Genomic DNA, 24,564 nt, shown 5'->3' with positions numbered 1-24,564 from the left:
TGAGAGCCCTCCACACCCCTCGTGGTGCCAATGTGACCAAGTGGTCAGCCGGGGACTGCAGTGCCGAGCCCGCTCTGGGGCCTGCCACCCAAAGATGGGCGATGGCGGGTGGATCTCGCTCAGCCCCACCGAGTTTGCCCAGCTCCAGCAGTATACGGACTGTGAGTACCCTGCGCCCCACTCGCATCCCCTCTGCGACAGGGAGAGGGGTTTTAAAAGTCCTGTTGATCAGTGCCCATCCAAGTGTCCTACATGTCCTTGGTCTCCTGGAGAACTAGGTGACTTCCTAAATTTTGGATGGGGAGGCTGGGAAGGTCCCTGACCCCCAGCACTGGCTGATGATGATGGCAGAGGTGTCCCTGTGCCTGTGTGCATGGGAGGATTGAGCTGAGCACAAGCTCCCCTGCTTGGGGAGACACACACGTGAGCATGGATCGGTCCCTCCGAAGGCGGCTGGCTCCCACGTTCGTTAGTGAAGCAAAATGCCAGTGAGGAAAGCAGACTGGCTTTTCATAAACACACGGAGCTGATCCACGTCTCGCCTCGGGTTGCCAACCCTCTGCGGTAATTTTACTTAGTGCTTTTGCAGAGTAACCCTCTCCTGCAGCTCCTGCCCGAGGAGAAGAGCCTGGTGGCAGTGCTGTGGGGTCCCAGGGCTGTGAGCAGCTGGGGTGGGAGCCTGGGCAAAGCCCGGGTGTCTGAAACCAGGTCCTGCCTTCTGGAGAGCTGGCGTGAGGGTGTGCTCATTGCAGCAGGTGATGGAGAAGCCGTGCAGCCCGGGGAGGTGCTAAGAGCAGGGCAGGGTGGGCAGGAAAGCCCAGTTGCGACCGTGGGATGAAGGAAGAAGGGGTGTAAAATCTCAGGGGCATTGCTTTGCAGGGGTAGCACAGCCTCGAGGTGAGCAGGCTCCTGCGGCTGCACATGAGGGGACTGGGAGGCAAAGGGGAACCCCATGAGCCCCCCCAGGCTGTCCTTGGGGCCGCTGTGCATCGTAGGGGTGAGGTGAATGGGGTCAAGGCTGATAGTACAGGGAGGCACAGCCTCCCAATCCAAACAGCCCAGGGCAAGCTGCCCCCAGTCCCCTGCCTGCCTGCCACGCATCCTAGGCAGGGGCAGGCAGGGCTGCAGGCAGAGGTGTGTGCGCAGTGCATTACATCCTGCCTCTCTGGAGAACAGGCTCTGCTTTCTTGAATCACAAACCATAAAATGCCATCTGTAATGCTGAGAGCGGAACGCGTACAGCGTCTTCATTTTGTTAATCAAAGTGTGGCAAGCAAGGCTCCCGCGCAGGCAGCTGCCTCCTGCCTGGGAGGGTGGCCTGGCACTGAGCTGGGGAGCAGGGTTCAGGGGTCCTCCCACAGCTCCTCCCTAGCCCTGCGGCCAGGAGCCCCCTCCTTGAGCACACGTGGGCCCCTGGTTGTGCTCTGAGACCCCCAGACCTGCATCAGGCATCCCAGACAGCCGTGGCCCAGCACCGAGCTCCAGCCCCAGCAAGGGCTGAGAGGAGCAGGAGCCAGCACAACCCCCTGCTCACAGGGCCAAGTGTCTGAGTGTCTTTTAAACAGACATGCTCAGAGATACGTGTCTGCAGGTTAGGGCTTAACGTTCCTTCCCCTTGAGCTTTTTTCCCAGTTTTCCCTTATTTCTCAATTTTGGAAGGACTGATGTCCCTCCAGCCCTGAGTATGCCCAGCCAGGGAAATTCACGGACCATTTACTATTTGTGTGGAAGAATAACAGAGAAATACTGTTCTATTTCTTCCTCCTGACACCTTCTGGAGATGCTGGTGGGCAGCCCAGGGCAGGCTCTGGGGACGGCTCGGGCTGCCGAGGGAGTGCTGGCAGGCACCAGCTCTCAGCACAGGGGCAGCCCCCCAAAGCCCCTGCGGAGGGGCTGGGGCAGGGACGGCCAGGCTTTGTGCTCAGCATCACCCCTGGGGCAGCCAGGCCCGGGACTGGCCCAGGCTTTCCTTGCTCGGTGCCACTGCTTCGCTCTGGGTCTGCGTTTATTTTCATGTAGGTAGGAGGAAGAAGGCCCATCCCTGCCATCCATCTTTACATATATACCCTGTTCTCCAAAGGTGGGGGCAGAAAGCAGGGCATGGGCGACCCCTTCCCAGGCATGGAATGAACCAGAAATTGTATATCCAGCAGATAAACTTGTCTCCACCATCCTGCTGGTGGTCTAACGGCAAAGGGGACACCGTGCTCAGTGCAAGGCCTTTGTCTCCTCAGACTCCACCAAGAAACTCAAGGATGTCCTGGAGGAGTTCCACGGGGATGGCGTCCTCGCGAGGTACAACCCTGAACAGGTATGCCCCTGTCCCCTCCGGTCTCCCCCCATGCCGCTGGCAGCTCCCGGTCCCCCGCCAGCCCCCCCCAGCCCAGCTCCGGAAGCTAAAAGCAGCTGAGAGAAGGCAGGTCTGTCTGTCTGCCCCCCACCTCTCCTCACTGTCGTGCTTCCAGGACTGGGAAAAATGCACCCACAGATGGGGAGCATCTTTGCCGGCCCCCAGGCACGTCCCCCTCTGGCCACCCCAGGTTTGCTGCATGGGCATCCCAGCCCATCCCCCTGGCACCGCCAGGACCCCGTGGCCATGCTGCCGGCCTGCGCTGGCTGCAGGCTGACTGGCTGAGGATGCTTTGGAGCATCACCTTGCTAGGCAGAAGCCAGGAGGAATTTACTCTCTCTTCCCCCAGAATCAAATGATTTTGCTGTTGCCAGCGTGGGGACAGGGGAAGGCCCTGTGCCTTCTTACTCTCACTTGTGGAAGGCTGGAGTTATTTTTTCCAGGTGGTGCTTTCAGAGAGACCTATTAGTGTGCCAGCAGGGCAGAGCTTTTCACAGGGGCTGCAATCACTAGAAATGAGGCAAAACGAGAAAAATTAGTGGGCTGAACATGGCAAGGAGGGGCAACAAAACTACCCAGCTATTCAAGGGCACCACAGGACCCTCACTTCAGCTGGGGCCACAAAAGCCATCAGGAAGGCAATGTCCTGATGGGATGGGAATGCCCAGTGGGGAAGGGGGAGGCGAGGAGCCACTGGGAGGATGATAGGTCCCCAGGGTCTGGGGGTGGGCTGGAGGGTCCCGCTGCTTCGTGCCCTGCCCTGGAGGCTTTCAGAGCACAGCTTGTTACACTCCTCTGCCTCCAGCACCCTCAGCTGCCTTTGGCTATGCCAGAAGGTCTGTATTTAGTTCCTCAATCATTTGCTGAGATCCGAGCACCCAGCTCCATCAGAGCCTCCTGCCCCTCCAGCGAGCTGCCCGCCATGCAGGGCTCCGCAGACCCCCCAGGCAGGCGAGCCAGCTGCTGCCCTGCTGCCCCCAGGTGCAGTCCCACTGCAGCTCTGCCCTTCCCTGTCACTCCCCTGGCTGCCGTGGCTCCCACCCCAGCTCTGAATTTCACTGGCTTGGCTCGGCCGCGCTGGCCCCAGCAGCCAGACAGCACAGGGGATTTCTGGCCCTCCTACCTGTGGGTCCCCCCCACTGCTGGGATCAGGGAAGCCAGGGGTTTTATGGAGGTCTCTGCAGCTGATGTGCTCAGTGAGGAGGGCCCAGGGCATGGACCCCACCTCATCAGCAGCTCTGCACCCCTACGGTGTGCCTGGGGCACCAACAGCAGCCTCCTCTGTCCCCTCCCCAGCCCATCGACTACGAGGGCTTTCGCCTCTTCATGAAGACCTACCTGGAGGCAGACGTGCCCGAGGAGCTTTGCAAACACCTCTTCACCTCCTTCAAGCGTAAGATATGCCATGTCTCCCCCGAGACCCAGAGCCAGAGCCCCGGCATCTCGCAGCTCAACACCCTCGGTGAGCCAGCCCTGTTCCTGCCACCCAGCCAGGCACGCCGAGGCACGGTGGCACATCGGGCTCAGTCCCATGCTGCCTCATGAGGACGAAGGTTGGGGGGTGGCACCCACAGTGGGTGGCATCAGGGGCCATCATACAGTCCAGATCTGTCTCAGCTGATGGACAGGGTCACAGGGACTCTGTGCTGCTCTGGGGAGGAGAGGGCTTTCCCCATGGTGGGAACCCACAGGGCACCATTGCACTGATTCCTCCTTTTCTTCTGAGTGTTCAGAGCCCAAGTCTCTCGATGCTGGCACCTCCATCCAGACCGAGGTGGCCTGTGCCCCTGTCACAGGTATCGGTGCGGGCGGCCACCGAGCAGGTGTCTGCACCTGGAACAGGGGACATGTGCCATGCACCCAGCTCCTGCATCCCCTGGCCCCTGCCTGGGTGGATTCACAGCACATGGAGACATCTGCTGAAAGGACTATAAACTGCAAAAGAACAAGGAGTACCCCCTCCCCGGGCACTCAGCTTCTGCATCGGGGCTCGGGAGCAGCTCTGGCCAGTGGTGGGGGACCACGTCCTCCCCGCCTGGTCCCAAGCACTGTGTCAGCCAGCACCCAGGGAGGGGAGCACTGCTGGGAGCTGCTGGGCCAGGCAGGAGAGTGAGGGGCTGCCTGTGGTGCCCCTCGGAGACCCCTGGGGCCAGGATGCCAGCCTGCTTTGGGGAAGCAAAGAGGATCCCCAGTAGAGTGACCGGCACACAGGCAGGGCTCCTGGAGGAAGGGGCTTGCCAGGCACAGGCACCCTGGTGTCTGCTTTGCAGGGATCAACGGGAAAACGCTCCTAAGTGCCCTGGGACGACACACTCCAGAGCCCAAGAGCTGCCACAGCAACACGGCTGAGCCCCAGCCAGCATCCCTCACCCCAGCATCGATCCCCAACGCCTCTCCCAGCTGGTCCAGGTCGTCCTCCCAGAAGTCCACCACTGGCACCCCTTCTGCTCACAACTCCTCAGGCTCTTCAAAGATCTCTTCTGGGTCCCTGCTCAGCCCTCAGTCACCAGGTGAACTTGGCTGGGGCTCCACAGGGAACATGGGCAGTGACAAGCTCCCCTCCCAATTTCCCAAGCTGTGGAGCCTCTCCTTTCCCCAGTGGTGCAACTGGTTGGGTCCCCAGCATGGTGGTGGTAACCTTCCAAACTCAACACGTTCCTGGTGTCTTGACACCTTTACTTTGCAAACTTAAGCCTCCGGTCCCACCCCGCAGAGTGCCCGTCAGTCAACATCTTAATTACCTGGCAGCAGCTCCCAGCGAGGGGGGATCGGAGCCCTGAGTCATGGCTGCCTCCAGCCTGGCTCCTGCCAGCCACCACCGAGGGGAGCGCTGGCAGTGGCCCTCCGCGAGCAGCAGCCATCTGCTAAAGGCTGCCTCCAGTGCGGGCAGCCGTGAGCATGGGCTGTCCCGGCATGGCGGTGAGCCACCCTGCTGCCCACCCAGCTTCTCACGCCTTCCGGCTGGGTGCTTGTTCCTGGTAGGGCACATTCCTGCAGGCTCCCGCTGCTCATCCTGCCCGCACCAGCAGTGCCAGAGGTGCAGGGCTCTGTGCCCCAGGGACTGACTGGCAGTGCCCAGCTCTGCTCCTGCGATGGCCCTCAGCCCCATGTCCCCCTTGTGTGCCAGACCCTGCTCCTGTGATGGTCCCCAGCCCCACATCCTCCACCTCTTGCTTCCCCCACACTGAACTAGAGTTATGTGCTGCCAGCCCCATGTCCTGACTGGGGACAGCCCCCTGTCCTCCTGTGTGTGGCCTTCATCCCTCTCTCCCCGCCCAGGCACAAAAAGTGTGGAGAAGAGGTTACCCTTCAGCCTGAGGAAGAGCCACAGCTCCCTGAAAGCTGCTCCCCCGCCACCCCCCACCCCCATGGCCCAGGTGGTTCACCTGAAGGACATCGTCTGTTACCTGTCCCTGCTGGAGAGGGGACGGGCAGAGGACAAGCTGGAATGTAAGTAGACTCTGGGGTCATGGGCTGTGGTCACAGAATGACAGAATCATCTGGGTTGGAAAAGCCCTTGGAGCTCCTCCAGTCCAACCATGACCCTCACCCTGACCGTTCCCAATTCCACCAGATCCCTCAGTGCTCGGTCAGCCCGACTCTTCAACCCCTCCAGGGATGGGGACTCCCCCCCTGCCCCGGGCAGCCCATTCCAACGCCCAACAACCCCTTCTGCACAGAAATACTGCCTCAGAGCCAGCCTGACCCTGCCCTGGTGCAGCTTGAGGCCATTCCCTCTGGGCCTGGCGCTGGGTCCTTGGCTCAAGAGACTCATCCCCCCTCTCTGCACCCTCCTGGCAGGGAGCTGCAGAGAGCCAGGAGGTCTCCCCTCAGCCTCCTCTTCTCCAGACTAAACCCCTCCAGTTCCCTCAGCTGCTCCACACCATATGGAGAGGGGACTGGTGGCTGGAGACATTGCCTGGGGAGTTCATCCCAGGAGGGGGCAGGGCTGGACGCTCCTGCTTGCTTTTTAATGCCGAAATGTTAAAACCACTTGCAAAACCCTCTCAGCATTGCACCCCTGCTCCTGCATGCCAGCACCCGTGTCTGGCAGAGGGGCAGCAGCAGGGGCTGTGGCTGTGCTCCAGCACCCTGCAGCCCAGTCCAGGCTTGGGCCATGTATCGCCGGGGCTGAGCTGGCGCGGGGCAGCTCCCACCCCACAGCCCCTGCACCGGCTGCCCAGGCTGCCTGGGGCTGGGCTCTAGCCAGCAGCTGGTTTCTCTTCTCCCTCAGTTATGTTTCGCCTCTACGACACTGATGGAAACGGCCTCCTGGACAACTCGGTAAGCCTTCCCTCAGGAGAGAAAGCCAGGACCGCTTGGGGGGCCCTTTTGGGGTGTCGCTTCCCAAGTGAGACACTCCAAGCTCGACAGGGATATATGGGAAAGGAGGAGGAAGGCAGCAGTGTTTTCTGTGGGGCTGGACTGTGGGGCTGAGGGACGCATGCCAGCTCTGCAACATCCAGCCGCAGCTAGAAGAAATCCACCCACCAGTAATTGTAGCTCTACATCAGGTCACAGTGTTTCAGAAAAGGAAAAATCGTGCACAACTCCCCCCATTTGGGATGTTTGCTCTCTTTCCTTTGGGTATCTCCCTTGAAACTCGTTGCAAATTAAAAATCTGTTTTATCAGAGCAGTTTTTCCAAGGGAAAACCCACTGCAGATTCTCTGGCAGATTTTCAGAGAGGAAAGCAGCACTCATCATGCACTGAGAAATGGGGTGTTGCTGGCCCCCTGTGTGGGTGGGGTCCTAATGCAGCCTTGGGTGTATCGGGACACAGACGTGATACAACCCCGCTTGGTGCCCAAAGCCGTCACAAAGCACTGGGCACTGCTGTCTGTCTGTGCTCAGGAGCTGGATCGTATCATCAACCAGATGGTGCACGTGGCTGAGTACCTGGAGTGGGATTCCACTGAGCTGAAGCCCGTGAGTGCCGGGGTCGGGCAGCTGGGGGGCTGCGGGGACTCTTGGCTGGAGCTGGTGGCTGCAGTTCCTGGGTGACTTTGCCATGTCACCGTGTCTCCTCCCTCCTCCAGATCTTGAAGGCGATGATGGAGGAAATTGACTACAACCACGATGGGACTGTGACGCTGGAGGAGTGGATCCGGGGTGGCATGACCACCATCCCCTTGCTGGTCCTGCTGGGGATGGAGACGGTGAGTGCCTGTGCCAGGAGCTGCTTCATCTGCCCTGCTCGCTCCTGGAGGAGAGCCCAGGGCTGGCGGCAGTGGAGGGTGTGCAAGGACCACGGGAGGGCACCCTACCCACGGCAACTGGCCGCGCACCCCTCTGGCACCGCACCGCCGCCAGCCCCTGCAGACACCCCCACCCTGCTGACTGGCCTTCACCCCCCAGCTCAGTTCTGAGCTGCGGTTCTTGCCAGCTGCTGTGCCCAAAGCAGACTGGGCTCGCTTCTTGCTATTGTAGCACACCACAGTTGGATGAATATTTAATCAAAAAAATAAGATGAGCACCTAAAATGACAGCTCCTCTCTTGAGGTGAGCTTCAAAGAGCAGAGATGGGGTGGTTTGAATCCCCCCATATTTCCCTGTGTTTTTCATCATTTTGGGCTTCATTTCATCATGGTGCATGACCAACCATCAGGTAATAGTGTGCAGGGAAAATCTGGGGTTTTGCTCCCCGGTGCCCATGCTGGTGTTTGCTTCCCATGGAGAGGGATTGGGTCTAGGGGAGGTTTTCTGGAAGGAAGATTCAAGCAAATGGGGAATTTTAAGTGGCTTCTGCAAAGCACTTGTGCCTGGACTCAGATGTAAGAGGCTTGCTTTGGTCACCCCATGGTGGCAGTGGCCTGGCCCCAGACGTGGAGTCACCTTCCCATCAGTGACCAGTAGAGCATCCCCATGGCTAGGCTGTGACTAAGGGCTGTGGGGAGCTGGGGCTCGGTGCCAGGAGTGCCAGGAGCCAGATGTGCCTGCAGAGCATGGGCATGTGGCAGCAGGGATGCTTGGGGGAACACCAGGGAGAAGGGGAGCCCATGGTCCCGCTGGGAGCGAACTCCCACAGATGCACTGGGGGCTTTTATGGGGCAAAAAGCTGCTAGAAGTGGTGGAATGAGTGGGCTGAGATCCCCAGCGAGGAGTAACCCCCTCACCCCCAGTCTCCTGCCCCGCAGAATGTGAAGGATGACGGGCAGCATGCCTGGAGGCTGAAGCACTTCAAGAAACCTGCCTACTGCAACTTCTGCCGCACCATGCTGCTGGGGGTCCGCAAGCAGGGCCTCTGCTGCTCCTGTGAGTCCTGGCCTCCCCATATGCCCAGGCTGGCAGCTCCCACCCCATCCCTGTGCCCCAGGAAGGGGGGGACTGGTCTCCGTCGATGCTGAGTCCTGTGGGTGCTGCAGGGTGAGCGGGGTGGGGGCAGTGCCTGTGCCGGGCAGTGATGCTCACCACCTTCTTCTCTCCCACCAGTCTGTAAGTACACCGTCCACGAGAGGTGTGTGTCCAAAGATATCGCCTCCTGCATCAGCACCTACGTGAAATCCAAGAGAAACACGAGTGTGAGTAGGCAGCTGGTGCATTTCTCTCATGGAGCCCTCCCTGAGAGACCACCACTGGCAGAAGCTGGCCCCTTGGTCTCCTGCCCTGGTTCCCCATGACTTTTTCCCCTGGGATTTGCCCCTCAGATTCTGGGCAGCAGCTCATGGCTATTCCCAACATCCAGATCCTGGCAGGGTGGGCCCCATCTCCAGCCCCTGGGGACCCGCGGGACCCCTGGCCCTGAGGTTTGCCCAGGCTTCAGGTGGGGAATGGGTGTCCCCAGTGTGCTGCATGATACAGCAGGGAGGGAAGGCGGCCAGGTGAGGGCTTTGGATCAGTCAGCACCCCTGCATAACAAGCCACCCGCCAAAATCACGGCTGCAGCCCTTAGTGGGGAGGAGATGCTGGCAGGTTGGTGCGTGCTGTGCCCGCAGTGCCCCCGCTCACCCCCTGCAGGTGATGCAGCACACCTGGATCGAGGGCAATTCCCCCGTCAAGTGCGACAGATGCCACAAGAGCATCAAATGCTACCAGGGCATCACCGGCCTGCACTGTGTCTGGTGCCAAGTCACTGTGAGTACGCGGGAATGGGGGGCTGGAGGTGCATCCTGCAGTGCTCCCTGCACAGCAGCCCTGGGGGAGAGGCTCATAAGTGGCCAAGTGTCCCCTGCCCAATGTCCCTTCCTTCCGGCCCCTCCAGCTCCACAACAAATGTGCCTCCCATGTGAAGCCGGAGTGTGACGGGGGCCCACTGCGGGACCACATCTTGCTGCCTTCCTACATCTGCCCTGTCGTCCTGGTAAGTGCCCCCACTCCTTGGAGCCAGGCGGCAGGGACACGGCAGGGACGCGGCAGGGACCCGGCAGGACATTGCTGTGGCCAACTTGCCACCCCTGGCTGCCAACGCCTCCTTCTTGGGGCACAGGCGCATCCATGCCTCTGTCCCCCAAAGGACAGGCAGTCCCACTGCCAGAGATCGGAGAGCGATTCCCCTGGCAGCACCAGCCCCGAGGACAACCAGGGCTTCAAGTTCAACTCCGCCACGGTGGATGGGCAAGGTCTGCAGGTAGGTTCCCGTGCCAGGCAGCTGGCAAGCTCTGCCCTGGGTGCGCGCCGAGCCCGCAGCGGCTGGGCATTCGCAGCCACGCTTTCTGCCCTCCAGATCAGCCCCCGGCCTGGGACGCACCCCCTCCTCGTGCTTGTGAACCCCAAGAGTGGAGGAAGGCAAGGGGAGCGGTAGGTGGGGCCCTGACCATGGAGAGCATACCCCTGGGGTTGGGGGATGTCGGTCCCTCAGGTTGCTCCAGCACCTCTCCTGGAGGGGAACTTGCCTCCGTGGCATCCCTCACTCCTCAATTTTCCTAGGGTCCTCCGAAAATTTCACTACCTTCTCAACCCACGCCAAGTGTACAACCTGGACCGCGGCGGGCCCACACCAGGGTATGGAGATGATGTGGCCAATCCCCTGTCCCTCCCCACTGGCCCCCACTCCCCCAAGTCACCCCTTGTTTCTCCTGGCTTTCTCCAGGCTGAGCTTCTTTCGGGACACTCCGGATTTCCGCGTCCTAGCCTGCGGAGGGGATGGCACGGTGGGCTGGATCCTGGACTGCATAGGTGAGCAAGGAGCAGCCGTGCTCCCATAGAGCATCATCCACCCACATCCTTGGCAATCTGCTACGAGTTTCCAATATTCCCTTGGCGAGAGCAGGGCAGGGGTTCTGCCAACAGCATCATCCCCCACTCCCCCCCAGAGTGCCAGTAGAGGAGGGACATGGAGAGGAGCAGGGATGAGCCCTTTCAGCCCCAAACGTCTCTTTCCCCTTGAATTCCAGACAAGGCGAACTTGGTGAAGCACCCGCCAGTGGCTGTCTTGCCCCTGGGAACGGGCAATGACCTGGCCCGGTGCCTGCGCTGGGGAGGAGGTAAGGCTGAACAAGCATCACCCTGGGGGGGTCCAGCCCGTAAGGACCGTCCAGTGTGGCTGGGTGTGTGCTGTCCTGAGGGAGGGAGGGTCCAGGGCTCTTGGGATGAGGCTCAGGGCTGCATCTCGGCCCTGGTGCTTCCTGATGGTACCTCTAACCCCTTCCAAAAAAAGCAGCCACTGCTTCTAAACACCCATCAGACAGGTCCTGCCCAACAACCTTTTTCATCTGGGGGAGCCATGCCATTAGCTGCCACCACAGAAGGGATGATCTGGGATCTCGCTCATGCTGCAGCAGCAGCGCCAGGCTCCCCTGGGCACTTGGCACCCAACTACCTCTGGCCACACGTGACATGCTGCACTCCCCTTCGGCCTCCCTCATCCTCCTCTGACACCCACCTTCTTTCCCTTCCAGGCTATGAGGGAGGAAACCTGATGAAGGTCCTGAAAGACATTGAGCACAGCACGGAGGTGCTGCTGGACCGCTGGCAGATAGACGTCATTCCCAGCGACCGAGAGGCCAACGGAGACCCTGTCCCATCCACCATCATCAATAACTACTTTTCCATCGGGGTGGTGAGTGCTGTGGGGTGGGGATGGGTCCTAAGGGCAGCCCAGAGTGAGCACACATGCATTTTAGCTGGAGAGAGCAGCACAGCTCAGGGCTAGTGACCGGTGCCCAGACTGTGCCATGCCCACCGGAGCCCCCCCGGCCATGGGAAAGCGGAGGGAAGGGCTCTGGAGGCCAGCGGAGCAGGGGATCTGTCACCTGGGTCCCCAGCACAGCCACAGGCTCAAACCCACCCAGATCAGTGGATGCCCAGGGGCATTTCCCACCAGTGGAGTGGTGCTGTGAAGTTGCTGGAGTGATCCAACCCAGCGGGTGCACGCGAGGGATACCAGCCCCCCACGCTTCCTTCCCTGTCTCCTCCTAGACTCACCCTGAGCCCTCTTCCAAGTTAATTCCCAGGAGCAGGGACTGGTTCCTGATGATGTTCCTTAGAGACCATAAAAACCTGTCTTGAGTGTTTGGTGAAACTCTACATCTAAGCTTGAGCCTCCCAAGCTGGGACTCTCCCTGCTCTTCCTTGCCCGCATTCCCAACCTCCCTCCATCTCCTGGCATTGTTTTTCTGGTTTAATTTTAATTAAGCAGCACTTAAATGCATAAACAGGCATGAAATCTCTCTTCCCAGCCAGGAATGTTACAAGAGCAAGTGTGTGAGGAGCTTAAATGAGGTTCAGGGAAGTTTGGGGTCCCAAGGACAGGTTGAGATCTGCTGGACACCCCACCTGAAGCTTTTGCCGAGGTGGCACCCATCAGCAAAGCCCTGCTTTGGTGCTTGGACCTGCGTTCCCCCATGTTTTCCTAACTCAGGGCAGTTAGAGAACCCAGGGAGGATGGCAGCCTGTGCCACAGGGGCCTTCCCCAGCTCCTGGGCCGATCATGGGAGCAACAGGGCTCTGGGGAAATAGCAAAGTAGAAAGCACTTCTCTTCCTGAGGGCTCACAGCATTTTTGTCGCAGGCTATGGGTGACCAAGTGGTACCGCCACGGCATGGGTCACATCAGCTCCTGCTAATGCCAGGGTCTGTCACTGTGGGTGGCATCTGATGACAGCTTCTGAGGCTTGAACACCCCCCACCCTGCACAGGAGAGGTTGCGATGAGTTTCAGGAGAGCTGCCACCCTGCCAGGTTGCAGGGTCTTGGGGTCCCTGGAACCCCGCAGCCCTGCTCTTTCTCCCTCCCTCAGCATCACCTCCATGCAGAGCCCCTGTGATGAGGGACGGAAGCCAAATGCACTAATTATATCTCGCTTAACAAGCCAGTTCAGTGCTTCACGAGCAGCCTGGCTGAGGGTGCCTCTGTCACCTCGGCATGGCCCCCGCACTGTGCCCCTGTGCCGCGGGGACTGGTGGTGTGGGTGAAGACCTGAGACCCCATATCCCGGCGCATGCCTCCGTGGCACAGAGAGGTGTTTCTATTTCCCTCCGCCAGCACTTCTGCACTCCCTCTCCCCACAGGATGCCTCCATCGCCCACCGCTTCCACGTCATGCGAGAAAAGCACCCTGAGAAATTCAACAGCAGGTAAGGGCTGCCCATGGTCCCCCCCAAAAGCTGGGTGTGGGGGGATGCCCCACCATTGCCGTACACTGCACCGTCGGGACATGCCGGGGACGTGCCAGGTGTAGCCAGAGGGGTGGGGGCCTGGGGTGCTCCCTAGGGCCCCATGCAGTGCGGCAGGCTGCTCAAACTTGGCCACGCACCCAATTACGTTCATTCATGCTTTATAATTAGCACTGAATTCCAGGACCGGCAGGAGCAGGCCAGGCAGTGAGGGCAGGGCAGGCAGCAGGTCGCAGCTCGCCGCCGCTGTGCTTGGGGTGCATGGGAATGATGTGATGGCAGCAGGAGCCATGGCCTGCGACCCCTGTCCCCATGTTCAGAAACACCTGCTAGAAAATCCCCGAATGGACCCAAACATCTGTCTCTGCTCCGAAATTTAGGTCCCCTTTGCTTACAGCTCCTCCTCAAAGCCTGGTGCAGCGATGATGCAGGGGAGGAGTGGTCAGAGGCTGCCTGGCAGGGTGCTGGGAGGGTGTGAGGCAGGGTGCTGAGGTGGAGGGCATCCCCTCCACGGGGTATCCATCCCCAGAAGCCCTGTCAAGAGATGATAGCCCACATTGAGCTCTGCTAAGAGCCGGTGGAAACACCCCGTCCAATGTGGAGGGACCACCCAGCACCCACATCCTTCCCTTTTCAGGGTGTCAGAGCCACCCCCTGTCCCACAGCACAGCTCCCCGGAGCCATGACGCCAGCAGTCCCTCCCCACGATGGCTTGTGTCCCCATCGATGGCTTGCGTCCCCATCGCAATGGCTCTGGAAAGGCTCTGGCGGCCCATCCTGTCTGGGCTGGGGATGGCTGGGCAAGGCACTGCTTCAGAGTGGGATGCTGACACGTCTCTGTGCCCCCAGAATGAAGAACAAGCTGTGGTACTTTGAATTCGGGACATCGGAAACCTTTGCGGCCACCTGCAAGAAGCTCCACGACTACGTTGAGGTGGAGGTGGGTTTCCCAGGATGGTCCCTGGCTCCAGCTGCAGCACAGAGGTTTTTGGGGAGATGTCACCCCTGGGTCCCTCAGGCAGGGCTTTTGGCTGTCCGGGGAGAGGGTGCTGTGGCAGCTTTGGCCCCTTTTGGTGGCAGGAGGATGCGGTGGCTGGCAGGACCCGCTCTTCCACCGTGTGTCGCTTGCTGCAAAGCCGGCCAGCTGCAGGCAGAAGAATAGCCCTGTATTCTTCCCCCTTTCCAGCTGTATTTGAGAGCGTGCCTGGAATATTCTTTCTGTAAACTCCGTGTCTGCTCCCAGCCCTCGTTGGATGACATGGAAACAGCCTTTAATTAGAGCGGGGAGGAGGGCGCGCGGTTGCTAAGAGCACTGTCATTTCTCTGCTCGTGCTGGGGGGTTTGGGCCGTGCTTTGCTGTAAACTTCCGCCTCTCCTTATCGCTGGATAAATGACCCTTTTATAACTTAGGCTTGAGGGTGAGGGGGAAAAAATGTCGCTTGCTGCAAAGGGCTGGTGTGGGTCTGACCAGGCGGTGGGTGCAGCGTCACTGGCAGCGTGCAGGCAGAGAGCAGGCAGAGCCCCGGGACCTGACCATGTGGCGCAGGCAGCCGCGGGCAGAGGGACTTTGAAGCCTGTTTCTAGGCAGGGAGTTTCGTCTCTTCCCAAAGCCTGAAGGGCATAGCTGTGCCCTCAGCAGCTGGTGGGAAGGGGCAGGAACAGAGGAACAGCCATCTCACCCCCTCCGCTGGCCACCAGCGTCCTGGGGTGGACAAGGCCCACGCCCGTGGGGTTTGATGCTGCCGGAGGTGGGCGCGAGGTGCGAGGGGCTCCGTGCGCAGCCCGCCAAGTGTCACCGGCACCACCTGGGCCGTGCCAGCAGGAAAGTGTTAATCCTGCAGTATTTGAAGTTGAAAGCGGCAGCCTGTCCTCGCTCCGGCTCCCAGGCAACTGTCAGCCTTGCAGAGAAATGGCAGTTTTGTTTTGGAAATTGGCACTCATTCCCCTACAGCTCCTGGAAATGAATTTGCTTTTTTCCCAGCTGCAAATTTTCTACTTCCAGCATCGCTGCCAGTGCGCCGTCAGCTGCCCCTGCTCAAAGAGCCCATTGTAGCTCGCTGGCACACTAACAGGGGAGGGCTACGCAGGCAGAAATCGCTCCCTGCATGCGTGTGTGTGGGCAGGCGTGGGCAGCTGTGGTCCTGCCCGCTCCGCACACCCCCGTGCAGGAACAGGCTTCAGCAGCATCCCCAGCAATCTCACAGCCGGGGCAGGCAGCTTGCTCCCATCCCACTGCGGCCGGGCCGGTACCCACCACCTTGCGGGCAGCAGGAAAGATGCCTGTGGCTGGGGGCAACACTCGTTCCAGCCAGGTCTGGGAGGTCTTGTCCATCCTGTGAGGAATCTGAGCTCTCTCACTCGGTACCGCTGCTCACAGCATTAGGGTCTTTTCTGTTCCTACAAATCATAATATCATTAAGATGTATTGAGAACGAAAGGATTTACATCTTTACAAGCCTTGGAGAGACAGCTCTTCATTCCCAAACCAGAAGATTCCTGCCTTTTGCTTTCAAGGCAAGGCTAAAAATAAGATCTTGGAGCATCAGGGGAGGCAGAACAGATCTGAACATACAGAGATGCTTGCTCATATGTGCACCCAGCTCCACATACGTGTGGCCGGCATGCTCAGCGCTTGCCAACTGTGCATTAAAAATAATCTTAAGACCTTCACTCTTTGCTAGAGGAAAACAACTGGAGTCAAAGCAGCAGTGGGGGTTTTTCAGCCTGTTTGCGTTCCTCTCGGTAAAGCAAGAGGGAGCAGAAATGCCGTTGCATGACCAAAATGCAAAGAAAAAAATGCACTGGTATTTGCTGAAGCGTAGCATGGCAGGTAGAGAGCAGATGCAGAAAGGAAAATATAGATGCTCTAGAGAAAATAGCATTGAATGGGAAAGTGGCTGCTTCCTCCAGGGGTATCTAGAAAGGGGATCCAGTGTCATCCAGGCAGCGTGAGAGTGAGAAGACCCAAAGTTAAGAAAGCATTTGCATGGCTGCTGCTTCCAGTCCTGTGGAAAAGCTCCAAGCAACAGATGTTTTCCTTTTTACAGGAAATTTTCAGCTGGGGCAGTCCTGCTGTACAACACACGCAAGTGTGCTGCCTTGCGGTTTTCCCTCCAAAAACTGATGTTTTTTCCTCTGACACCTTTCCTATCATTTCCTTCCAGCCTAATTTCTAGTTTCCAAATTGTGCTTGAAGACAAACTGGTTTGAGTTAGTTTTTAGGCAGCCAAACTTTCTCATTCCTTGGGGTCAATTTGAACGAGGGGAGGTGGGGAAGCATGTGCTGGAGATGCTTGCATGGAGGTCGCTCCAGGGCTGTGGTGGTATCACATCCTATTTTGGGTTGCAGGAACCGAGCCTGGCTGAGGTTTTATGTGGTCTCACAGGAATTTGGTTTTCAAAACTGTCTCCTTGGACGTGTAGTAAAATTCATATTGAAATAGAGGGGAAAGCAGCATGAGGAAGGGGAGGTGGTGGGTGTCAGCCCTAGAAATGCTAAGTCAGAGAGTATTTGTCTGCATCTCCAGCCCCAGCTGCCCCAGCGCTGCCTGTGGCCCCCTGGGGCAGGTTTGCTCTGGGGACTGTCCAGCAGCATACTCTGCTCGGAGAGCCCTGCTCCTTTCAGCAGGCTGGTGGGGAGAGGAGGTGGCTGGGCTCCAGCTCCCCCCAGCCCCCCAGCCTGACGCTGCCCGCATGCCCGGCAGTGCGACGGGACCCTGCTAGACCTGAGCAATGCATCCCTGGAGGGCATCGCCGTCCTCAACATACCCAGCATGTACGGAGGCTCCAACCTCTGGGGCGAGACCAAGAAGCAGCGCAGTTACAACCGGCTGGGCAAGAAAGCGCCGGAGAAGCTGCATGCCACGGTGGTCACTGACGCCAAGGAGCTCAAGTTCTGTGTCCAGGGTGAGCAGCAGGGTCTGGCAGTTTGTGGGGTGTGTGGGGTTAGCGCGAGGGAGCTGGGCGGCCACCGGTTTTGTCTGTGGCTCAATGCACGTGGCACCGGAGCAATGGCACTGAAGGGGTTGCTATCAGCTTTTGGGGTGCCAGTGTGACCCCCAACAGCAGTCTGTCCAAGCTGGCAAAGGAGGGTGGCTCTGCCCGCCTGTGTACGGCCCAACACTGCATTTCTCATGCCATGCCACGGTGGCCACAGAGGATGTGGCACCCACCCCCTGCCACCCACCTCTCCCCTCACCCTTTGAGGGTCGTGGCTCAGTGGGTGCCCATGTGGGACCCCTCACCTGCTGTCGTGAGGCTGGGCAGCCCCCGGTGCCCTGCGGGATTGGCAAGCAGCCGCTGCGGGGCTGGGCACCCACTGCTGCAGAGGAGGAGCTGGCAGTGGAGCTGCAGAGCTGGCACTGATGGCTTTTATAAGCATCCTCGCAGGCTGCGCATCAGCACCACCAGCCTGGCTGCAGGCTTTTGGGAACAGCACAGCACCTGCACTGTGCCCCGGCCAGCACCTCGCACCCACTGCTGCGGCCACCATGGGCATGGGCATGGTCACAGGCAGCCCAAAGTGCTGGCAAGGTTCCCCAGCAGAGAGCTGTGCATTAGAAAGCAGCCCAGTTTTCTAGGCCAGGTGCCTGCATTTTCCACCCACCACCTCCAGCAGCCTGGGATTGGGGTGGGAAACAGCCCTGCTACCATGAGGCTGCCAGGATGGCGGTGTCACCAGGCTGTCACTGGCTGTCCCGTGCCGGGTGAGCTGGTGGGAATGGGCAGCAGGGAGCAGGGCAGAGCAGAGGCCAATTCCAAAGGGTGGTGAGAGGTGGCAGAGTCAGTTCCCTGGGCACGTCCCTGCTTGCAGGTGGGCAGGAGGGCATGGAGGGGCTTGACAGGCTTCTCCGGGTGGGGGTTTCCACCATGGGTGAAAGAGGACCCTGAAGGAGTTAGAGATGGAGTGAGTTGCCTGGTGTTGGGCACCTTTGCTGGGGGCCCAGCAGAGCAGGAGGAGCTGGGAAAAGCAGCAGTGCCCTGGGATTTAAGCAGGTCCCTCCCAGTGAGGATTCTGCTGTGCATGTCAGCTCCCAGGGCGGGGTGGAGGGGCCACAGTGCCCCAGAGCACCCTAGGGAGAGTGTCTGCCACCATTTCATATAACACTGCAGAAAGCAGTTGCAGAGCTGGTGAGGATCCAGGCTGCTGCTCTGCAGCCGTGCAGCACCGGGCGCTGTTTCAGACCAGGACTATTTTTGCACCGAGGATTTTGGACAGGAGTATTGCTCAACACTGCAAATGCCCATCTTGGAGCATGGGGGTCATCAGGACACATGCCCACAGTGCCACCAGCCCTGCTGCTTTCCGGAGTGGCCAGCAGCCTTGGTGTGCTGACCCTGATGTTTCACATGACGGCAGAAGGCAGGGGATCCCCAGGGACAGGGGGACCAACTCAGTTCCCTCTCTCTTGCAGACCTCAGTGACCACCTCTTGGAGGTGGTGGGGCTGGAGGGCGCAATGGAGATGGGGCAGATCTACACGGGGCTGAAGAGTGCTGGGAAGAGACTGGCCCAGTGTTCGTCTGTCACTATCAGGTATTTGTCCTCATCCCAGCTGAGTGCCCGACTGCCAGCGAAAGCTGGTCCCTGTGTCACCCTGCATCCCCCCTGTTTTTGCTTTGCAGGACATCCAAGCTGCTGCCCATGCAGGTGGACGGGGAGCCCTGGATGCAGCCATCCTGTACCGTGAGTCCCTGGGGAGGGGACAGCTCTGCCGTGGGCAGGTGGAGCAGGCAGGGGCTGGCAGCACGGCGGGATGGGGCAGGCAGGGGCTGGCAGCGTGGCCGGCAGCCTCAGCTCCCCGTGCAGCATGACAAAGCCTCTGGAGTTGGAGGGAGGCTGGTGGGTGGCCGCAGAGCTGAGCCCCCTGTGACTTCTGTGTGCACCCAAGCTGGCCCTGGACTCATAGCAAGCCATCATGGGAGCTGTGGGGACAGGGACACGTTCATCCCTTGCCTGGGTGGGTACAGCAGCATCCCTTCCAGGGGGGGCTGCAGTGCAGTCCCTCACCTGTGGCAGGCAGCTTTGCCACAGAAGAAGTATGTCCCAGCACCGCCTGGGTGTGATTTTGGAGCTCTTGCTCCTGTGCAGCAAAGCATTTAGTGACCCAGCTTGGGGTGGCAGCGGCTCCTCGCCCCGGGGCTGAGTGCTGAGCTGCTCCTGGCTCGCTCCCTGGGCTGGGGCATGCCCAGGAGGGCTCAGAGCCCAGAAGACCCTTACTAAGCTGGGTTTTTCACTTCTTTTTAGGTCAAAATTACACATAAAAGCCAAGTGCCAATGTTGCTGGGCCCTCCACAGAAGAGCAGCTTCTTTTTCCTGAAGAGGAGAAACCGAACTCGAGATTAAGCAGCACGCAAGGAGCCGTGGCCCAGAGACACCCGGCGACCCGGACACCTGCCTGCTGCGGGGGTTTCCCAAATCTCTGCTCTGTGGTGGGGAGAGAACACACCCCCTCAAACCTGGTGGGGATGATGTGTCCTGGGAAGGTCTTGGAGGCTCCTTCCCAACCACCACAAGCGTCTTCTCCAGACAGGATGGAAGCGGTGGGCGAAGGCAAGCTGATGCACGGGGAGCATGTTCACAAGAGCAGCGCTAGGACTTTTGGTTTTGTTTTTTTTTCTTTATTTAAATAACACCCCCCACCCGCCCTGGCAGAGCTGCAGATGAACGTGCTCCTGAGAAAATGCTAAGCTTCTCTTATTTATTTTTAATCCTCTTGAAGGACACTCAATGTTTTGCTGCACTGGCTTTATGTCCACCAACCCTTGCACATTGGAGAAGTTATTTATTTTCTTAGCCTAGAGGAGACGGTCTCTGCCATGCCTTCGGCTAGCACTTCTGGAATGGGTTTTAAGCAGATGCAAAGACAGCCTTCACTGCCAGCCCTGGGAGCTGTGAGGTGTGCGACAGATTGGGGACAGACAGTGCCTGGGCCATGAGGTCAAGTGCAGGGTGGATGGGAGGAGACTGTTTTTATGTGGAAACGGCAAAAAATGGATTTTGAGGGGAGCTGCTAATCCTGGGAAACCCCCACGACCCGGCTCTCAGCTTCTTGTTCATATTTATGTATTTATTTAGCAAACTTTGAGGGGACCTTGGAGGTCACCTTTTTTTATGAGCCCGGGTTGGACACGAATGCCACATCCCTTCTCTGCTGGCTGTCCCCCATGGCACCTCCTTCCACATGGACTTTCCTCTCTCCTAAAGCCTGCCAGCCTGCACTATGGGCTGAGGACCCTGGGGACAAACATCCAGAAGCACTTCTCACTTGGAAGTGTCCACCTCAATTTTTTTACACATTTTATGTGCTTTGCCAGGCCCGTGCTCTCCTGGCAGCAACCAGTGCTGCCTCTGATGCTTCTGGATGGCTGCAGGGAGCGGGGAAGAGCTGTTGCACCTCAGTTTCTGCATGGCCATGTCTCCCCTGACCCACTCCAAAGCCGAGGAGCTTTGCAGATGCTGCTGCCAGACCCTGCCTGCACAGGCACCCACCACTCGCCACCCTGCCGCTCCTTGTCTCCTCACCCAACCGGCCACTGGAGTCCAGCCAGGGGGATGGACCGGGGACCCATGTGACCCCAACCAGGTGCATGGGGACAGACTGAGGGACACAGCTTCTCCACAAGATGTGACTGAGACCAGAAAATGGAGGAATGCACAGAGGAGGTGGTGGTCTGGATGTGTGCCCCACTTCATTGTGCTCCCAGGAGCCAGAAGTTGGCAGGACTGGCCCTTGGAAAGGGGTGCTGGTTGCTTCTGCAGGCACCCACTGCCTCCTGTGGGGGCCCTGTCGGGGGGCACACCAGGCTCCCAAATGAGCCCCCGCTCTCAGGCAGCTCCTTTGGATCTGATGGAGGCCCCTGTGCTGCTGTGAACAAGCCCGGAGTGACACATACCCATGGATGTTGCTGCAAATAGGAAAACCACTGCTTGTCCTTGCTGTGCCCCTCCCTAGGGCAGGGAGCCCCAGTGGGACAGGCCACCCTGCTGACCCAGGGAGGACAGGACAGGCCCGGTCCCTCCTCATGCTGCAAGTCCCCGTTGAATAGTATCACCCTAGCAGTGCAGAGGGTGCTGCCATCATTAAGTTTCAGGGTTCATCACCCTCCCCAAGCAGGGACAGTGTTGTTAGGCGCCTGTTGAAGCTTGAGGCTGTTTCTGACAGCAGCCGTAGGGCCCTGCTGACATGGGAGGAGGCGGCAGTGCCCCAGGAGAGCCCCAGCCTGGGCTCCAGCCCACAAGTGTCCCTCAGCCAGGGTGCAGGAGGAGGCTCCGGTGGGCTGCCACAGCTCCCTCTCCTCCTGCCCTCAGCACCAACATCAGGCAGGGCAAGGGCGAGCTGGTGGGGAGGAGCTCACTGCAACATGACGCCCAGGAATAGGAAAGTACCGGAGGCAGCCAAGAAGCCAGGAGGAGGGGGGCCTGCGCCGCAAAGCGAGCAGGAGTGAGCACAGGCCTGGCCGGTGGGTGCAGAGATCAACGCAGCTTACCAGAGCCATGACCTGTGGACATGGGCACACTCCACCCACGGTGCATAAATCTACCCTCCTCTTCATCATCACCCGGGGCAGCTGTTAATGAGTAGCCAGGTGAAAACATGGGAGCTAGGCCAAATAAACCCAGGGACCAGCAGCCTCCATTTCCCCAGCCCTACCCCCAACAGCAGCTGTGCCTCGCAGCCCCCACGCTTGGGGAGGGTGAACCATCTCCAGGGCTTTGCCGGCAGGCGGGCTGATGGGTTTGATCTGTGGGATGACAACGCACGGGGTCAGCAGCATTGATAGCAGCAGGTTTGACTCCATTTCCCTGCCTGCTTCGCCTCGACCTGGGGTTTTATCCCAGGGCTGTGATTAGAAAGTGCCTGCATGGAATCAGCAACAGTTTTCACCACAGACCTGCTCCTTGCACCTGGTCATGGTTTGATGGGTTCCGGGCAAAGAGCAGCACTCAGGTCTCTCTGCTGTGGTTTGCCATCAGTGGTGGTGGAGCCAGGGGAAGAAAACGGGCGTCACGCCATGCCTGCACCCGTGGGTCTGGCCGCATGCCAGGGGCGAGGAGTGTTCGTTTGAGTTTAAAGCTGTGGGGGGCTCAGGGCCACCACCCTGGGCCAGTGGGATGATGGCACAACAGCACTGGTCTGCCAAGAGTGCTGGGCTCTGGTAAGACACCCTCTTCTATGATCAGTCAGACAGTCCCTGCCATCTCCCCCAGGGGATGCAGCTTCAGTCCACCCCAGCCATGCCAAAGCTGTGGTTCAATGGGCCTGGTAGCTAACGACCTTCTTAATCCAAAGGTGCAAAGGCCTTCAGCCCAGGAGGGGACACATAGGGGCTGGCATGCTTGCTCGGCTGTCCCTGGCTCCAGGTGAGGAATACGCCACGCAGCCAAGGGCATGCGAGGCTCTGAAACTCCCCTGTCCCTCTCGGTGTCCTCCAGCTCAGCCCTGTTCATCCCCCAGAGGCCACTGGATGGAGCAGGAGCCCCCAAACACCCCCTCCCCTAGGCGCTGATGCCAGTGTACAAGTGCCCCCCTGAGCCGGTGCCATGCTGGGGGACCCCTGAGAGTGGGGGAATCCCATTCCCCTGGGAGCCCCGGCCCAGCACTGGCCCCATCCTCCTGCTGTGTGCGTAGCCGTGGTTGCCTGCATGGAAATGGTGTCTGTAGTGTAGCGCGTGTTGCCGTGTACACCTGGACTACTGTGGGCTTGCCTCAAATAAAGATGGTGATGAAATACTCGGCTGGTCCTGGAGTGTACTGGGGTTCCCAGATTCCTGGCCAGGCCGGTGCAGGGTCCTCACCTTTGGGAACTCAAAACAGGAGGTGCTGGGGCTGACAGGATGTTGTCAGTGGCAGCGCAATGGAGCGGCACTTGGTGGGAGCTGTAACTGGCTAAATATGGAGCCTGCAGGGTTTTTTTTTTTAATTTTTTTTTTCCTGAGTGGGCTCTAAATTTAGCAGGCGCTGGTTGCCATCCTCCCTCCCAGCCGTGGCTCTGCAGGGGCTTCAGCTCTTCCCCAGACACTCCTGTGGCCTACCCCTGCCTGCCCCACAGCTGCGCTTGGCCCCCAATTACCTCACCCTGTGCCAGCAAGAGCACTGGGGGTGCTGAGCAGCCCCGGGATGGTGCAGGGCCATGGCCGCCTTGGGTAACCGGCTGTGCCTGGCTCTGCAATGACCCTGCTCATCCCTAGCACCTTGTTCCCCAGCCCAGGTTTTGCCACCCGCCTGCCCATGTGTCATCTGCTAATTTTACCAGCAGTGATTTAATCCTGATTGCCTGTGTGCTGAGGGGAAGTGAGAGCTTCAGCACCTGCAGAACCACCCGTGAGCAGTCCCTGGATGGCAAGGACACCCCATGCCCTCTGTGTGCTCCCCTCCCTGCCACAGGCACCCAGCGAGTGGCATGTGCTGGCAGCCCCCCCACCATTTCACCCAGGACACATTGGGAGACAAGCTACCTGCTGTTACCAGTGTCCTCCCTGGGGGATAGTAGTGGCCCTGGAAGACCCTGGAAGCTCATCAGTACCCCAACATGGACAGAGAAATTCCCACCAGCAGCCCAGAGATGTGCTGGGCAGCTCTCCCAGGACACCAGCAAGCCCATGACCTGAGGCTGAGGATTTCAAAATGGTGAAGACAACCCCGTACCAACAGGCTTCCTAGCCCCTGGGCATTTTCCCAGGATCAAGCAGAAGGCTCCTCTACTTCCAGGCTGAGAAGAGCAGTATGTAACTGAGCACTATCCCTTTTTTGTCCCTTCTCCAGCAATAATTTTCCAGTCTTGCTCTGCAACATGAGGCCTCCACACAGTTCTTTTACCCTGTGTAACACACTACGTCCTCCACGAGCAGCCACTGGTGGGTCTCACCACCTTCAGTTACAGCTGGGGAAACTGAGGCACTTGGCAGAGTGATGCTGGGGTGGGGGGCCTGGCAGGCCCTGAGCAGCACAGCACTGTCCTAAACTTATTCCCAATCCTCTGAGCTATTTGCAGTCCTGCAAGGGCTTGTGTCTATGAACTCGCTCGGGAGGATCCGTGGCCGGGGCAGCCCCAAAATCCCTGCAGGTGGGAACTGTTTTTCCTATGGCCCCCTCCAAAAAGCCCTTCTCAAAGGCAAACCTGGTGCTTGCAGGGGAAGGGCTGCTAAAGCCAGCACTGAGACATGGGTTAGCCCCCTGCTCGCAGGGGCACCCGTGTGACCGTGCCTCGCTCGTGTGAAACTGCCTCCCAAACCAGCACAGGGGACCCCATGGCGTGTGGGGAGGGAGCCCCACTGCATGTGAGGTCCGAGGTCCGCCCTCGCAGAGCCTGCTGTGCTGTGGGTTCTTAGGCACGGCGTGCAGGGAGCAATGTCCTGTCCGGGTCCGGATCCGACCGCTTGGGCTGTCCCACCGACCCCCAAGTCCGCCCGTTAACCCCACACTCCCCCCTAGATGTCTCCTGGGAGAGGGCCGCGGCCCCTTTAAATCCTGCGCTGCCCGGCCCCACTCGCTCGCCTCTTCCCCCTTCTATTTTTTTATGAATGAAAAACGTTCTGGGCGGAGCCAAGCAAATCACGCCGCTCCCATTGGCTGTCGTCGCCCCCGCCCATCCAGCCGGCCTCAATGGTGCTCGGCGGAGCGGCGCGCGGGCGGGCGCGCAGCGGCGCTGCAGCCAATCAGACG

At 59.4% G+C, this 24,564-nt stretch overlaps 1 protein-coding gene across 3 annotated transcripts; it reads left to right on the top strand.

Annotated features, from left to right (window-relative positions):
* Window positions 1–70: 70 nt before the first annotated feature.
* Window positions 71–21,600, top strand: LOC113483732 (diacylglycerol kinase beta-like). 3 transcript variants are annotated; one of them, XM_026855526.1, is made up of 25 exons: window positions 71–161; window positions 2,235–2,311; window positions 3,647–3,812; window positions 4,084–4,146; window positions 4,621–4,860; window positions 5,630–5,800; window positions 6,585–6,634; window positions 7,204–7,278; window positions 7,389–7,508; window positions 8,487–8,604; window positions 8,782–8,870; window positions 9,307–9,423; window positions 9,551–9,649; window positions 9,803–9,916; window positions 10,013–10,086; window positions 10,216–10,290; window positions 10,379–10,464; window positions 10,683–10,772; window positions 11,187–11,347; window positions 12,796–12,860; window positions 13,749–13,839; window positions 16,604–16,805; window positions 18,314–18,434; window positions 18,524–18,584; window positions 19,146–21,600. In XM_026855526.1, the coding sequence occupies exons 1-25, from the start codon at window positions 95–97 to the stop codon at window positions 19,242–19,244; spliced, it is 2,691 nt and encodes an 896-aa protein (XP_026711327.1). In that variant the 5' UTR covers window positions 71–94; the 3' UTR covers window positions 19,245–21,600. The 3 variants fall into 3 exon arrangements, with proteins under 3 accessions (XP_026711327.1, XP_026711325.1, XP_026711326.1); XM_026855524.1 differs by lacking the exon at window positions 4,084–4,146 and having other exon boundaries at window positions 95–161; XM_026855525.1 differs by lacking the exons at window positions 71–161; window positions 2,235–2,311; window positions 4,084–4,146 and having other exon boundaries at window positions 3,650–3,812; window positions 4,592–4,860; window positions 19,146–19,244.
* Window positions 21,601–24,564: the final 2,964 nt, after the last annotated feature.

Source organism: Athene cunicularia, assembly GCF_003259725.1.
Source record: "Athene cunicularia isolate RWA chromosome 9 unlocalized genomic scaffold, athCun1 chr9_part2, whole genome shotgun sequence".
Taxonomy (NCBI): Eukaryota; Metazoa; Chordata; class Aves; order Strigiformes; family Strigidae; genus Athene; species Athene cunicularia.
The sequence above is the reverse complement of the archived record's forward strand: the minus strand, read 5'-3'. Positions and strand labels throughout refer to the sequence as shown.